This window comes from Crinia signifera, chromosome 11 (assembly GCF_055691185.1).
Source record: "Crinia signifera chromosome 11, ASM5569118v1, whole genome shotgun sequence".
Classification (NCBI taxonomy): domain Eukaryota; kingdom Metazoa; phylum Chordata; class Amphibia; order Anura; family Myobatrachidae; genus Crinia; species Crinia signifera.
This window is the reverse complement of record NC_139227.1, coordinates 120470776-120488260: the sequence shown is the minus strand read 5'-3', so window position 1 is coordinate 120488260 and position 17485 is coordinate 120470776. Positions and strand designations below refer to the sequence as shown.

Genomic DNA, 17485 nt, shown 5'->3' with positions numbered 1-17485 from the left:
GGTGAGTGCAGCACCCATTCCCAGCACTCTGAATCGGACAGCAATAGAGTAACTCAAATTGGGACTGTCCCGCCTCATCCTATACATTGGAATGGCTAAGGGAGTATCCGGCATCTGTAACAATTTGCTGGTCTCTGTAGGGTAAGGTACAGTCTCATCCTCAAAACATTTTCACTGTTGGAGTTAGGAGGCTGAAGGCACACCTCCATGGCCCTGGACCCAATGCGCACAGAATGCCTGATTCTGATTGGGGAATAACATAAGTAAGTTCAAGTAATTGTATGCCTGGGCAAACTGTGTTTACAAGGAGTAGAAATACAAATATTTTTTGCATGCAGGGTAAATACTGGTTTCTTTTATATGTATCCAACAAATGCTGGCCAGCTTTATTTTTACACTGCAATTTAGATTCCAGTTTGGACTCGGGTGCAGTTACTTGTTTCCTTCTTTATTTCCAAATCAGAATCGTTCCCTCATTCCAACAGTCCCTTCGGAGGAGACAAAAGTCCTGAATGCAGGGACAGCGACGTACTTCCCTAGATTCAGTAGCTGACCAATCACAAGCTGTGTTTTGCTTTCTGCAGCCTGTCATTGGTCCTTCTGCTCATACCACCCCCACCCTAGTTTATTGCGGACCCTATCAGAGAATTGGTGGTAGAGTGGCCCCCTTAAGCCTCCCATACACTATGCGACTAAACTAAGTGTCGTCCAATCAGTGTGTCCGACACAAGAGGTGTCAGTGGGCTGGTAATTAGACCTTTCCGGGCTGCATTGACGGGAGACAAAGGATCTGCATTGTTGTGTTATTTGTTTTAGAAATGGAGTTCCATTAAAGTTGTCGTCCTAGAAGGGTGCTCTTGTCCCCTCAAATCTTTGAAGTATTATCTGGATTCAGGATCTGTCCTCTTCTAAATCCGTGCAGCGACTGCGGAGCGAAAAACCCATTGTGTCGTTTCCTCGCCCCATTTCCCATCTGTAATTGTCTGTTTGTGTCAGAAATAAATTTTAGTAAACAGTGGCAGAGAATTGTAAGTCGGTGATCAGTCCTAATGGTTCCAAGCAGCTGTTTGTTTTCTCGTATCCAACATTTCAGCATTCGGCATTGTCAAGCTATCGAGTTCTACCATTACAGGCAGCGGCTCATGGAAACGTCTCATTATCCCTTGATTCAATGTGTTCTGCCAGACTGGCTTTTCCGCGAAGCCTTGATTAGCACTTGTGGACTGATACAATGGAACAATGTCATTAGAATATCAAATCATTTCTTACTCCGAAAGGAGACCTTTCCACCATCACGTTGTCACAACCCTGGATTTCAGAGTACGGCGGACAAATTGGGGTCTACACCGGCATCGGCGCGCGTATTCGGGTGTGTAAAATAATAATTATCAAAAGCCTTTATTGGCTGATTATACGTTTGGGACAGATCTGAGATGGCCGCAAAATCACATAAAGCAAGTAACTTTGTACCTGGGTAAACCAAGCTGCAGTGCAAAACACCGGCATTATGTTAGCATGCAGGGTAAATACTGACTGCTTTTGCATGTAGACCATAAATGCTGGACAGCTTTATTCTTACACCGCAATTTTGTGTTGAATTCGGATACACGTCTCTCACAATATTTTATATTACACATAAAAACCTTGTTCACACCAGAGGTGGCATCACCTCCAAATGCCCATAAGCCGGCTCGCCATATGCCTTTAGTGTGACCCGAGTTGATTTACTTTTGTAACCTTTTTATGCTGACGTAGAGTGACCATTACCCATAAATAGTCACCATCGATGGTACCATTGTTAGGGAGCCATTGATGGTTTAATCCAGGGTTGGGGAACCTCAGGCCCGGGGGCCGTAGTAGCCGGTCTGAGTGGCCCGCCTACCTGCCCGGCGGCTTTGCCGGGTATCAAGTACAGGGGAATTCTTGAGTTCTCGCAAGATTCCTCTTAATCAACAGCAGCCGGAGACTGTCAGTCCTATGCAGCGGCAGCCGCTGGAGTGTGGGGCGGCTGCAGCAGGACAATTTGTAAGAGAAATTTTTACATATGGCCCCCGAAGGATTTTTTCCCCAAACAAACGGCATTTGGCATAAAAAAAGGTTCCCCACCCCTGGTTTAATCCAATGGTGGTCATCCTTGCTTTACACTTTAGTAGGCAGTGGGCCAATGAGAGCTCAGGGGTGGTGTTTTGTGGGGGGGTGGAGCTAAGCTCTGTGTCCTTTTGTACATCAAAAAGATTTGTTGCTTGTGCATCGTCAATGGTGGGACACTATCTAAGTCTCCCCCATTGATGGCAAAAGTATTCAACATTGGTCATAGACCATTGATGATTTTGAATGATCAATGGCCATGCCTAAATTGCAGGCTACCCAGGTCCTTTTTGGGGTTAGACCCTGGTATCCGGGTTCCTGGGTTCAACCCTGGTAGCTGGACCTGGGTAAGTGCACTTGGGTTATTTGTCTGAGACCCTTTTTACACCAAGCAGCCACTCTGATAGTCCCCACGATAACCTGGGTTATTATGGCAGAGGCAAAGAGGTATTCATCTCTGCACATTTTACATCTGCCCCATCTGCAGTGCAGCATGGTTTTATTTATGGTATAAAGTTACTTGCTCTTTCCAGCCCCCAGGTCTGTATCTTCAGAAATTATTTTCTCGGTTTCCCCGACGGCAATGCTAATAGCAGGGAGTTACAGCGCAGCAGAGATGCCCACTAACAGTGTGTATGGTTTCTGCAGAGCTCTAGCTGAACACAGCTGCCAGAACGATAGATTCAGCTGCGCACACATGGACTAATGTGCCGCGACGCCTCACTCTCTTTATTAGCCTGTATAAAGCCGCAGCACTCGCCTGTCAATTAATTACATGCTTTTTTGTTGCAGGTTGCGATCATTGCTGGAAACTTTGAGCTTGCGGAGTTTATTAAAAACCACAAGGAAACGGATATTGGTAAGTAATTGCTGGCCTCATAGTTCTATTGTCTGCTAGAATTACTGATACCCCAACAGGAGCAGCTGCCTTCGCAGGGTTCCGTTCCTGGCAGTAATTTGCTGCGGAACCCGGTGTGTAGCGATGCTCTTACTGGTTATGTAATAGAAAGTGGGGACTCCACGAGGGACTGCATAGCATTATAAGCACCTTTTGGAGAACAGGCTATCCTAGTTATCAAAGTCTCCTAGTATTAGTATTATTGCCATTAATAATCAATGTATATGTTTTTCATGGCTTTGTATCTACATTAGGGCCAGATGCACTAACCTTCAAAAGTGATAAAATGAAAAGTGATAACCAACCAACCAATCAGCTCCTGCCTGACATTTTTCAAACCCCGTCTGTGACAGGGCAGGTAGAAGCTGATTGGCTGGCTGTTTATCACTCTCCATTTTATCACTTTTCAAGCTTAGTACATCTGGCCCATAATGACTTAGTCAACTTCATGTCTTTAATAGCCATGTCAATATTCAGCTTGTCGGCACTGATATGTCGACATGGTTACAATGTGGACACTGTGTTTTTAATGTTAACCTTATACTGACCGGAAAACCCCAAGTCCTGGGCTGCAGGTAATCCTGAAATCCTGGCCTTCATCATAAATACAGAGACAAAGAAAAAGAGAGGGCGTTTAATGGAAAAAGAGGAAATAAGAGAAAAGGAGGAGAGGGGAGAAGAGAGGATGTCAGAGAGAGGGGAGGTGCAAGATAGACAAAGGGGAGCGAGGGAGAGAGATAGGGGGGTCAAGATAATGTCAAGGAGAGATGGGGAGGGAGAAAGAGAGGGAGAAAGTGTCTGGGAGAGAGAGGGGGGGGCAGTGTCAGAGAGAGAGAGAGGAGGGGAAGTGTTTGGGAGAGAGAGAGGGACAGTGTCTGGGAGAGAGAGTGAGGGACCGTGTTTGGGAGAGAGAGTGAGGGACCGTGTTTGGGAGAGAGAGTGAGGGACCGTGTCTGGGAGAGAGTGAGGGACCGTGTCTGGGAGAGAGTGAGGGACCGTGTCTGGGAGAGAGTGAGGGACCGTGTCTGGGAGAGAGTGAGGGACCGTGTCTGGGAGAGAGCGAGGGACCGTGTCTGGGTGAGAGCGAGGGACCGTGTCTGGGTGAGAGCGAGGGACCGTGTCTGGGTGAGAGCGAGGGACCGTGTCTGGGTGAGAGCGAGGGACCGTGTCTGGGTGAGAGCGAGGGACCGTGTCTGGGTGAGATATACAGGGACAGTGGGGGAGATTCTCTAAGAATCTCCGCCCCCCTTCGCCGCCCATCGCATATTTAATTATCGCATATGTTCTAACATATGCGATAATTATAGCAAAGGACAGCTCTTGCGTTAAGAGCTGTCCTTTGCGGTGAGAGTCGCCGGGTCCCAGCAGGTCCCGGCGGCTCCCCCCTCCCGCACACACCCGACGCTGCTGCTGCTGCGCCGGGCTCTCCTCCTCCCTGCACCCGGAAGAGGATCAGTGCAGGGAGGAGGTCACAGGTCCGGGCAGCACTGCGCTGCCCGGACACAGGTGAGGGGGGAGGGGGCGATGCGGGGCGGCGGGGGGTCGGCGCGGGACGGCGGAGGGTTGCGATAGAAGCCCATTGGCTTCTATGGGGCATCGCCAGATTTTTCTGGCGATGCCCCCCGCTGCGGTAACCCGGCGGGGGATGCTTACAGCATCCCAAAATGCGGTAAAAACCTCGATAACGGGGTTTTTACCGCATTTTTAGCTTAGAGAATCTCCCCCAGTGTCTGGGCGAGAGGGAGGGACAGTGTCTGGGCGAGAGATACAGGGACAGTGTCTGGGCGAGAGATACAGGGACAGTGTCTGGGAGAGAGATACAGGGACAGTGTCTGGGAGAGAGATACAGGGACAGTGTCTGGGAGAGAGATACAGGGACAGTGTCTGGGAGAGAGATACAGGGACAGTGTCTGGGAGAGAGATACAGGGACATTGTCTGGGAGAGAGGGGGCAGTGTCAGAGAGAGAGAGATGGAGAGGAACACTGTTAGGGAAAGAGAGTGGAACAGTGTCAGGGAGAGAGTCAGAGGGAGGGAGAAAGAAAGACAGTGCTCTGAGAGACAGGGTCAGGGGGAGCAAGAGGGACAGGGTTTTGGCAAGAGAGCGGGATGGGGGGGGTGGGGGGATAGATGGACAGTGTCAACTAAAGGGGTGTACACTCACTTCGATTTTGACAGGTTTTCGAGTCGATTTTGCTTATCGAATCGAAATCAAATGTTTTAACATGCTTTCGATCTGCATTCGATTCGATGCGCGCTCCCGTTATCTCTATATCGATAAGAAAAATCGACTTTGCAGGCAAGGTAATGTCGAATTCAATCCAGTAAATCAAATGTGTACACTGTGCCTTGAATGTAAATCGAATTTGATATCGAAATCGACATCGAATCCAAAAGTGCAGATCAAATGGGAAATCAAATGGAAAGCAAAGGCCAAATCGAAAGGGGGTGGAATAGGGGAAATTGAAAGCAAATCGAAAGTAAATCGAGATGTGTGGACACACCTTTAAGGCCCGTACACACACATCGATTTGATTTGATGTTAGATCCGATTTTCTATTAGATCTGGCATTAGATCTTTCCATTCGATTTGGCCTTAGATCTGTACTTTTGCATTAGATATCGAATTCGATATCCATTCATGGTACATTGTACACATTCGATTTACTAGATCGAATTTGATATTTCCTTGGCTGCACAGTAGATTTTTCTGTTCGATTTTGTGAAGACGGGAGCGCGCATTGAATCGAATGCAGATCGAAAGTGACACAAAAACCATTTAACTTTGTTTAGGATTCGATTCGATTTTGCTTCTATAAGCAAAATCGAATCTAAAATCGGGAAAAATCGATGCATGTGTACAGGGCTAAAGAGTGTTATGCACAAGTGTATGATCAGCTGTGAAAGCTCATTTGATTTAGGTCACCCTCAGATAATAACAGTCCTTAAATATAATAACTTCATGGATTTCGGTGGCCACAGTAGGACTTGTCTGTTTAATTAAAAGCAATCCCTTCCTCACTGTGCCAGACACAACCCTGTTTCCTCCTCCTAGTAGCCAGATGTTGCACAGCCAGTGGTGAATTAAAGTCTTCTTGTAGGTACTTCTGTGTCCTCTGTTACACACAGGGCACATCTTCCGCAGTTCCCTGAAATGAACAGTAGGGGGAGTCATATCTACATATGAACCATACAGGGGAACAGTGACATGTGTAACAATATAACCGGTGTCAATCATGGTAAAGGGTACAGCGTGTTCTTACACCAATTACACTAAATGTTTTACTTTTATCGGAAATTGCAGTACAAATTTGCTACTCGTAAACCTAATTTAGTTTCCCACAGACATTAAATGAATCAACTGATCTAAGTGTTAATGCTCCAAATAATATTCTTGCACAAATGGGCAGAAATTGTGTTTTTATCTACGCACAGGAAAATATTGCCAGCTTTGGCACCTAGCACAGAACCGGGAAGCGTAATTTGTGCCCACGTTTTAGATGTCTGCTACAATGCACCCCCCCCCCCTCCCAATCTGTACTAGCGTTTTAAATGTGGTCTCTCTGAAGCGCAGTGCAGCTTTTGGGGGTTCAAAATTGTACCCCACTTACTCTATTGGCCTGAAGGCTTTTATGGATCATTGGGTCGACCAAATTAAGGCAAATGGTCGACGGGGTAAAAAAGGTTGACACAAGCATTAGATTGGCACTAAGAAGGTCTACAGTCAAAATGGGTTTTACACTGTTTTTTTTGTCCCGAATGTCGACATAGTCAACATGGACACCGTATTGCATGGCCCGCTGCACTCTTCATGCTTCGGGCACGGTGCCTCACTACTCTCTGCACACTATTTTATTCTCCTTCTATATCCACTTGGATAGTATAGAATAAAAAAAAGACCTGTGTTTGAAGAAAATTTAAAAAACTCATGTCCACCTTTTTTATGTCTACCATTTTTGTGTCAACTGTTTGACATTGTCGACCCAAGCTATGTCAACATTTATCATTTGTGGACCTATGACCTGTCGATAAATATTGGTAGACCTATTTATTGTCTAACTGCCGACTGCATCCCATTTTCATCAGTGGCTGTGCTGGTTCAGGGACTACGTCGAAAGATGCAGTTCCACGCCATCAGACTTTACAGCAACTCTGATGGCACATGTGCGACGGTGCCAGAGGAACTGCTTTTTCTGACACACCCCTAACACACCCACTGCCAATTGCCACACCCCCAGTCTCCACCCAAGAAATTGCATGGCTCTCCATGAAATTCCGATCTGCAATCCCCAGTGGTAACCAATCTCAGTGCGGTTCCAACACATAGATTCTATGATAACTGCAGGGAAATATTTCATATTCTAAGTAATGTTTTCACCTTTTTAACTGCATGGGAAACGTTCACTTTTGTGTGCTTGGTTCCAGTTCATACCGTCTTTCCCCGATAATAAGACACTGTCTTATTTTTTTTTTTCCTCCAAAAAAGACCATAGGTCTTATTTTCGGGGGAGGGCTTATTTTAATAGACCTTGACAGCAAATGTCCTAAAACAGCTGCCTTTAAAACATCCCATACTGCGCCTTTATGAAATGCCACAATTTGTGCCTGTATTTTATGCCCCCACCTGTTTCCCCACTGCCTTTAAAACATCCCATACTGCGCCTTTATGAAATGCCACAATTTGTGCCTGTATTTTATGCCCCCACCTGTTTCCCCACTGCCTTTAAAACATCCCATACTGCGCCTTTATGAAATGCCACAATTTGTGCCTGTATTTTATGCCCCCACCTGTTTGTTTGTACGGTACCAGTTTAAATGGATATTCGTTGTGCTGTGCCACCGCTGTGTGGTGAGCAGCAGCCAGCCAGTCAGTCAGTCAGCGTGATCTGCGCGGCGCGATGTGCGCGGCGTGACGTCACGCCGCGCCCACCGCAATGCATCCCTGGGAACGGGAGCTGCGGTGAGTAAGCGGAGGGCAGCGGGGGTCAGCGGGGGTCAGCGGGGGACCAGCGGGGGACCAGCGGAGGCTACACATATGGTGTACATGGTGTACATACAAATGAATGGGAAAAATGGTAGGGCTTAATTTCGGGGGAGGGCTTATTTTGGACCAGCGTCCAAAATCTGGGGTAGGGCTTATTATCGGGGTAGGTCTAATTATCGGGGAAAGACGGTAGATCTACAGTTGGGAATGGTAAAGTGTGCCGAGGGTGCGAGTCGCCCTAATTGGGGGTCCATGTTGACAAGTGTCGACATGGACCCAAAAAATGTGAAAAACTCATGTCGAAACTTTTCATGTGTCCAGCTATTTCATGTCAATCTATTGACATTGTCTACCTTTTTTACTCTGCTGACCTATGGCCTGTCGACATTTTGGGTATGTCATTGGGTCGACCGAAATGATGTCGACATGCATTGGATCGCCCACTGAAGGTAGACATGTCTAAGGTCGACAGGGTTGGGAAGGTCCACACAAACATTAGGTCGATGATAGGACAGTCAAAAGGTCGTCAAGAGTTTTTCTCATTTTGATCCCGAATGTCGACATAGTCGACATGGATGCCGTCAAAGTGTACCGCCTCCCCTCCCATGGCTTGCTGCACTCTGCCACAATTCTATTCTCCCACCATGCCGTAGTGGATGGCATGGACTATATCACCGACCTTTTGGTATAGACCGATTGACTGTCTATCTAATAATCCACACCCTAAAGAGAGTCCACTCTTAACCCTTTGAGTGCCAAGTGAATTTTAAATATTTTTTAACCTTTTTTTTTTTTTTACCTTTTTATTCGTCATAATGACCTGTAATGTTTACCTTATATAGGAAATGTATATATGTGTGCATATATATATATATATATATATATATATATATATATATATATATATATATATATATATATATATATAATATATTTATTTTTTTGACACAGTTTTTTCTTGTTTGAATTTATATAACAAATGTGAGCGCCGCTGGCATTTTTTGGCGGATATTTTGCACATCGCTCACAGAGATGCTGGCACTCAAAGGGTTAAGACACAGAGCAGAACCGTAAAATAAAGAGCAGATCGGGAGTTCTATCTGCTGCAAATGACGGGTTGAACCTGGATGGACAGATGCGGCTTTAGGACCCAGCTGGCAGAATTTAGCAAATCCTAATTTCATGATTTGTAAGAACGTTGAATAATTCTGCGTAAGATTCTGACAAACCCAATGTGCAGGTTTAAATGAATGGGTGGTGGTGGGGGAGGGGTAATGATAAAATTAAGGTTAGTTCTGGCCGAATGCGTCTGGGTGCCATACACTAAAATCACAAGAAATCAGGATTAGGGACCTGTTAGCCTAAGCTAAGCATAAATCTTTCTATAAACCTTTAGTTTTCAATCAAATTCCAAGCTGAGTCCTGGATCCTCTTAAAGAGTGAATTTAGATTAGGGACGCTTAAATACCTAACTATAAACCTGCAACATATTCAAGCTGTGGTGTATCTATAATTGTTGCATAGTGTGTCGGGCACACAATGCACAACATGTAAGCATTCCACTTACTTACCTCCTGCCCATCCCCCACTTCTATGTATAGATGTCGCTCTCGTAATTTGTCCACTTACTGTCTAGCCACCTAGTTCCGAAGTGCAATCTTTAGATAGCATTGTCCAATAGAAACTGGTCCCTCCCCCCCTGGGCCAGTGCTAGAGTGTTTGGTGCCCTCCCGCAAACTTTAAATGTGCACCCTCGAAAACGTTACAAAGAGTCATCGCATGTTGCAGGTGCACGCTGAAAAAAAAATATGGTGTATAATACCAGTAGTGGTAGTAGTAGTAGTAGTAGTAGTACCTTTTATACATTGCTGTAACTAGACATTTTGGTGCCCTGTACCAAAAAATAAATTAGTGCCATCACCACAACACACGCTAAAACCTAGGACAGTGGTCCAAAAATTTAGAGATTCGGCCTAAATTTGTAGGGCCTGGCCACATAATAGTACCAATTTACATTACACCACACAGTAGTGTGTGTTACTCCCATTACACCACACAGTAGTGTGTGTTACTCCCATTACACCACACAGTAGTGTGTTACTCACATTGCACCACACAGTAGTGTCGCTAATGCACATTGAACCAGATAGAGTTCCTTAGGCATACTGCACCAGGTAGAGCCACTTGGACACACTGCACCAGGATTCTGTAATGCCCTTTACACATTAATACCACACATGGTAATACCCATTACACATTATACCACACCGTAAAGCCCATTACACATCATGCAAAACACCGTAATGTCCATTACACATTGTCACACACAGTAATGCCCATTACATATTATACCACACACCTTAATACCTATAACATATTATGGGGGAGATTCCCCAAAGCAGAAATGCTGTAAAAACCCCGTTATCGGGTTTTTACCGCATTTCTGTATGCTCTCTAGCCCCTCCCCAGTGACAGCGCTGCGGAGGGATTCGCCAGCAAAAACTGGCAATTCCCTGCAGAAGCCTATGAGCTTCTTACCGCTGCGCTGTTTGAGGGATCCGTCACGGATCCCTCCCAGCATGCCCTGCGGCTGGCGCGTCACTCTGCACATGCGCAGATGGACTCCCAGGTCACAGACCCTGAAGTCCAGTGCCGGCACCGCATCGCAAGGGACAGGTCTTATCGCAAGAGCTGTCCCTTGCGTTAATAACCGCATATGTTACAGCATATGCCGTTATTAATAATGCAATGCCCAGCGATATAGGGCAGCGGATGTTACAACATCCCTCCCTATACCACACACACTGCAATACCTATTACATATTATGCCACATAAGTGCTGCTTACCTACATGTTTATTGCCAGGAGTTACATGCCTGTTGCGAGGGGTTTCTTGCTCCATGCCAGGGGGTAACATGCTTTTTGCCATGGGGATTACATGCCTGTTACCCAAGGGGGGAGGATTACATGCACATTGCCCAAGGGTGATTACATGCATATTGCTCAAAGGTGATTACATGCACATTGCCCAAGGGTGATTTACATGCACATTGCCAAGGGGGAATTACATGGACATTACCCAGAGGGGATTACATGCACATTACCCAGAGGGGATTACATGCACATTGCCCAGGGGAGATTATATGCTCGCTGCCTGGGTCTGCAGGCACACTGTGCACCAATGCTCCCGGTATCCAGACTTCCGGGAATCGATGGTCGCCCTGACAGAAGCTGGAGGTACAGGAGGACCTCTAGCAATGGTCTCCTATAAGGTACAGTAGCAGACATTTTGGGAGGGGTGCAGGGTTTTTGTAAGGGGACAGAGACTCTGAGGTGCAGCTACCCCGCCTGCTTATCCCAATTCCTGTTTACATTTTTTTCCATTTAAACTGCACGTGCCAGGGATCCAGCAGAGGACAACCAATGTGCCCCCGCCCCCGAGGTCTGTGTAGCCCCCGCCCCCACGGTCTGTGTAGCCCCCGTGGTCTGTGTAGCCCCCGCGGTCTGTGTAGCCCCCGAGGTCTGTGTAGCCCCCGAGGTGTGTGTAGCCCCTGCCCCCGAGGTCTGTGTAGCCCCCGAGGTCTGTGTAGCCCCCGCGGTCTCTGTAGCCCCGCTCACTTTCAGTCCCTGACTGATCGCTGCTTTTTACTGGTGAGAGGGGCTTCATGCTGCTTCTGCCTGTCATATAGTGTGAAAGGCGTAGCAGTCAGCAGCACCTGTGTCTATCAGCAAGGTTGCAGAGCTGGCAGAGTGCCTCACTCCCCGGCGCCTCCCTGCTTTGCATCCTTTCTCTGCTGAGCGGGTAGCGCCGGCTCTGTAATCCCCACCTCCCACCCCCTTTTATAGGGATCCAATCGGATCCCTCCCAGCAAGACTGTGTGCTAGCAAGCCTGCACAGGTAAAAGAACCTCACTGGCTAGCTCACTACTTGTAGGAGGGGTCATACCGCCAAACCTCTGGGCAGGAGAAATTAAGCTCCATTCACTCCAAACTCCTACTCGGTTGCTCCTTCCGATGTCTGAAAATCAGGGCTGTCCCAGTCTCTAGTCTCAGTTGGCTTTATGGTACAGGAGAATATACACATAATATATGTATTAATATACGCCATTAGTCCGCTCACCCTGTAAGTCACATTACCAGAAGACAAGGCTGGAGTTTCATTTTGATTAGTATTTTGTAGGTGCAGTTTTGTATACAGATGGAGCAGACTTTATTAACCATTAGTATGGCCAAGACTCCGGGATACTGGAAAGATTGTGATTACCGAATAGGTGGGCCAAATTAAGCAGCCAAATTCTTCATTAAGAACTGCACCATATGTACTAATGACACGTTACCCTCTTCTTACACTACAGTCACTAGGAGAAGATATAAAGCAGAACTAGAACCTGGGCCCATATTGGGAGACTAGGAAGCTGGTTCTAGTGGCTGGCAGCGCAGAGTCTGCCTTCCCCAATATTCTATTGGCTGAACACCCAGTACTGTTTTCTTTGTCCAAATATGTGTGCGTACCAGCGCGCATCGACTGCCAGGCTGCCCATCCGCGTGGCTGTCCACATGTCTCCATATATTAACCGTTTGTAAACCAGCAATGTATCACAGGCTGAATCATCCCAGCCATTCCACTTCTAGATTATTGGTCCAGGGATAATTAGTTCTCTACCCCAGGGGGAATTTATTATCCAATATCACTGTACACACAACACGCTATTTAAGGAAGACGCAGGATAAGCGGCATGTATGGCTTTGAACCGTGTACTCCTATGGAGCAACGTATAAACTCTACACAAATGGCTTCCAAGGTCAGGAGATGACCCAAAATAAATAAATAAGAAATGCTTCTCCGATTCCTTGGTTGTTCCGTTACTTATAGCAACAGATGTTCTTGTTATTATACAGGAGGATGGAGCCAGTCAGAAAAAAAATTAAATTTCATGTTTGAAAGATGCCAATGAGGATGATGGCAGATTATAATAAGGGCATGTCCGGTATTCACCAGCGACAGTGGTGACAGACCCAGATATCGCAGGTCACCCCGATCCACAGCTTCTATAAGAACAAGTACAGCCTAGGTGTCAGGGTCCAGTAATAAGCCGTAAATCTGGGTCACAGACTGCGAAATTTTGACTTATTTTTACCAGTCCGGGTTTCCAGATTGATGGGATTTGGGTTGGGCTGATTAAGCAGCACCTGTGTTCTCCTGATGTATTTGTTTCCAGGGCAGAAGGTCATTGCTCCTGATGGTGATAGGCCAGGTGTGGGCTATGGTAGGGACCACTGTATGTGCTTCCTTGTCACAATAGGCCCACCCCTATATTATTGGAGGTGCGTTACTATGGGCCAGATGCACTAAGCTTCAAAAGTGATCAAATTCAGAGCGATAAACAACCAACCAATCAGCTCCTGCATGACATTTTTCAAACAGAGTCTGTGATGTGGCAGTAAGGAGCTGATTGGCTGACTCTCCATTTTATCACTTTTGAAGCTTAGTGCTATGGCCCACATGTCACTGAGCGGTATAGATGTATGCGCTACAGTATATTGCATGCTTGTGTTCCCTACACGGGCTATTTTGTAAGCATTGTATGGATTGCAGACTTGACTGACTGAACCTTATTTCACGTTCTCTGTGCCAGTGGTGTGCGCTTAATTGCCTGTGCTGTTCCCTTTCCAATTCTCCACGGAACCCAGATATTACAAGTGAACGCCAAGGATAGAAAATGTTTATTTGGCATTTTGATAATGAACAGAGAGTATTAAAAATAGTTGCTGGATCATCAGATTACTAGATGACAGCAGATTATTGCAGCAGCCACGCTGGCCTGTACTCAGTGCTTGCTGGAACGGTCAGATGGACTGAGCAGGAGTAGTTGAGAAGGGCACGTGCCCAGTGAGAGGGGGGAGGGTCTAAACATGTTACCCACCTGGCTGTTTTTGAAAAAGAAATCAAACTAGGCGAGAACCTCCTCTTCTGCAGTGACATGTGCACGTCGTTCTTGAGAAAAGTTGTAATGTTATTGCTTAAAGGGATATAGCGTGGAAGATCCTCAGCGTTCCGTGCTGTGGGTACAGAACCTGTACATGGACCCAATACGTGTGATTATTTATAATGGTAATTGGGAAGTTCCCAAAATGATTATTATTATTCTGCTTTATGCATAATGACCTAATGTTAAATATTACGTAATTAATCTTTACAACACCCCCTATGATACATTAGCCTTTACAGTACCCCCTATGGTGAATTTTCCATAACCATTCCACCAGCCTCTGAATGTCAGTGAGGAGTGGATAACACTTTGGGGGTAATTCAGACCAGGTGAACGCACGCTCCACCAGCTGCCCAAGTCCCTGCATGAGCCCGCACAGAGGAAATAAAATCATTCCTCTGTTCATTGTGAAAAGTAAACCAGGACTTTTCAGATGAACGCTTTCCGCCGAATTGACCGCCTTCTGACAGGCCCGACCAGTGTTACTTTGGATGCACCCACCGTTTTGTGCCCATGAAATGTTGGGACGCCCCCCTGCCTGTCACAAAAATTTGCTGAAGGCGCTCGCTGTGGGAGTTTGCACATGCCTCTACAGCTATGTCTACCTGCATCTGCCTGGCGCTCTTATATTAGGACCCCCCCCCCCCCCAACTGGCCTGACCTGGAAATGTAAACACAAGTATGAATTATTAGCGCAATGCGGCAGCAGAACATGTCCATGTTTCCCGTGAACCCTGATTTGTTCTCTCATGGAAGCAGCTAGTTCTGACCTACTGTAAGTTGGGAGATCAATAAAAAGAAGTGCTGCTGGTTTAGGGGCCCATCTATCAATGAGTTTTAGCTATTTAAAACTCCTTGTTTACTTTGTGATCGATGGTGCTACGTGTTTAACAAATGACAGTTGGAGCAGATTGGCTGGAGCGTCGCTTATCATAGGCAACGAGTTTTATTTTGCTAAAACTCCTTGATAAATGGGCCTCAAAGTTTAATATTGGAAGCAGATTTAGAACATCATACCAGATGAGGTGTCCGTTCCCCCCACATAACACATTCCCACCCCAATTAATTAACGGCAAGTCTTTGCTGTTCACTGTTTGATGTGCTTCAGAGTGTGGGGTAAGTAATGGATTACAAACCAGCGGTGGCTGGGAAATAAATAAAGTTAATCCCTTTGTGCTCGTGCCCAGCGTACAGCTGTCTGCGAGTAAATGAGCACAGACGGTTTGTGGAGCATGTGTTAAGCCGGAGCGTATTTTACTATGGATGCTAGAAGATGGACACAAGCTCCGACGGGGTCTTCCCTAGGTCTCCTACCTTGCACCAGTGCCAGACATGAACACATTACAAGATGATAACCTTCCTATGCGGAGAACCCTGCCTGGACCGTTAGGTTTTGGTTGGGGGTCCCTGTGAACCGTCGCCCATGGATTAGGTGGCATGGGATGCTCCTCGTCGTGCACCAAAGGTTTGTCTCCTGGTTGCTCCATCCAGACTCTAGGAGGAGAAGCGTTGTGTGTGTGTGTGTGTGTGTGTGTGTGTGGTTGATTAGCAGACTCGCACAATCCTGGATACCGTTGCTAGGTTCCAGGCCTGAGATCCTAGTCTATTCCTGTATAATTATACATGGGTAGGAGTGTGTGTCCCCAGTCTGGGTGTCTCTTCCAACATGTCCTCTCCCCCTTCTTTTTTTCTTCTTTTTTTCATGAAGTCATTTTAAAGATGTTTCTCTAATTGTATAAAGCGCGTTGCGGTGACGGCAATCTGGCGGCAAACAGAACGGCTGTGGGGTACAGGTTGCATGAATGTATACATTGTCATTACATTGTATGGCTTGGACACCGCAGCCTCCATCTCATTAGCTGTGCCTTCTCCAGCAGCTGTACCGTTGTTTGACTTCTCTTACTGATGTTACATGTATTCATAAGGATGGAAAACCTCTCAATAACAGGATCATAAATAAAGTGTACAAGTTGTGCTGTTGGCAGCACAGGGCTCTCCTAGCTAAGGAATGCAGGACTACAGGACTTTCCTGGCCAGCACGGTCAGAATTGAATTGAGCACTTCATGCCTTCTCTGCTATTTAAATCTCTACTATTTATTTATTAACAGTTTCTAATATAGCGCACACATATTCCGCAGCGCTGTACAGAGAATATTTGTACATTCACATCAGTCCCTGCCCCAGTGGAGCTTACAATCTATATTCCCTACCACATGTACACGCACACACAGACATTCTAGGGTTAACTTTGTTGGGAGCCAATTAGCCTACCAGTATATTTTTGGATTGTGGGAGGAAACCGGAGTACCCGGAGGAAACCCACGCAAGCACGGGGAGAATATACAAACTCTCCACAGTTAGGGCCATGGTGGGAATCCAACCAATGAAGAGAGGTGATGTTGCCCATAGCAACCAATCAGATTCTGTTTATATTTTCTCTATTGCATCCTAGGAAATGATAGACAGAATGTGATTGGTTGCTATAGGCAACATCACCTCTTCCATTTAGTCCAATGTGCCGAAGGAGGGGGCCATCATGTCTGACTGCCCACATTACATTATATTACAGTATGCAAACTTGGCTCATTTTCCCCTGCTCATCCGCTAACAAAGATACTTCGCACAACAGGGCCAGAGGCCTTTATGATTATGGTCACTAAATTGCGCACACACTCACACACACAGACACACACACACACACACAGACATACACACACACACACACACACACACACGCACACATACACATATTTATTTACTAAGATGGGAGCAACCAATCAGAATCTACTTCTTGTTTCTTTGGCACCTTCTAGAAACTAATAGAATATGGTTGGTTGGCCATAGCAACATCCCATCTTCAATAGAACTCCCATCTTATACCCCATTCACACCAGAAAATGCAGGGACTTACCTGGGAATACGGTCCGCGGATCATGCAGGGACATTCCGGGTTGGCCCCTTTCACACCAGCCTAGTCCCTGCATTTTCTGGTGTGAAAGGGGAGAGAGTGCGGGAGGTGGGGAGGGGGGGGGGGGGGTGTGGCACACGGCAGGTCCGTGTTCCCAGAGCGATGGACAGCGGCAGGCACCCGGCAGCTCCATGTCCCCAGGTGCCCCAGCGACGGGCAGTGGCACGGCAGCAGCAGCAGGTTCACGACCAGGACAGGGAAGCCGGGTAAGTACCTTTCATACCGGCCTGTATCCTGGACTGGTCCTGGGAGCAACTCTGCTAGCTAGAAGGGTTGAAATCCCAGGAAAATGGTGCTGGGATTTTGGCCTGGGATTTTGGCCTGGGATTGGAACCTTTCACGCCAGCGCTAGCTAGGCTGGTGTGAACAGGGTTTTTGATATGAAGATATCGTGGGTGGCACTTTGTTATGAGCGTGCTTGTTGCCAAGCAGCAGTTTAGAAAAATGGGTAGTCGCTCCCAATAGTAAACAAAGAAGGTACGGGAAGAATAAAACTGCGCTAAATATTAACAAACAGTGTATATAATGAAAACAATGTGCAATTTAATGTAATGACAT

At 46.5% G+C, this 17485-nt stretch overlaps 1 protein-coding gene across 1 annotated transcript in view; it reads left to right on the top strand.

Moving 5' to 3' along the window:
• The window catches only part of SHANK2 (SH3 and multiple ankyrin repeat domains 2), a 303970-nt gene that overhangs the window by 50765 nt on the left and 235720 nt on the right, over window positions 1–17485 (top strand). Inside the window, exon 9 of the mRNA XM_083163796.1 lies at window positions 2881–2947. Coding sequence (XP_083019922.1) covers window positions 2881–2947 — 67 coding nt within the window. The remainder of the gene's footprint in view (window positions 1–2880; window positions 2948–17485) is intronic.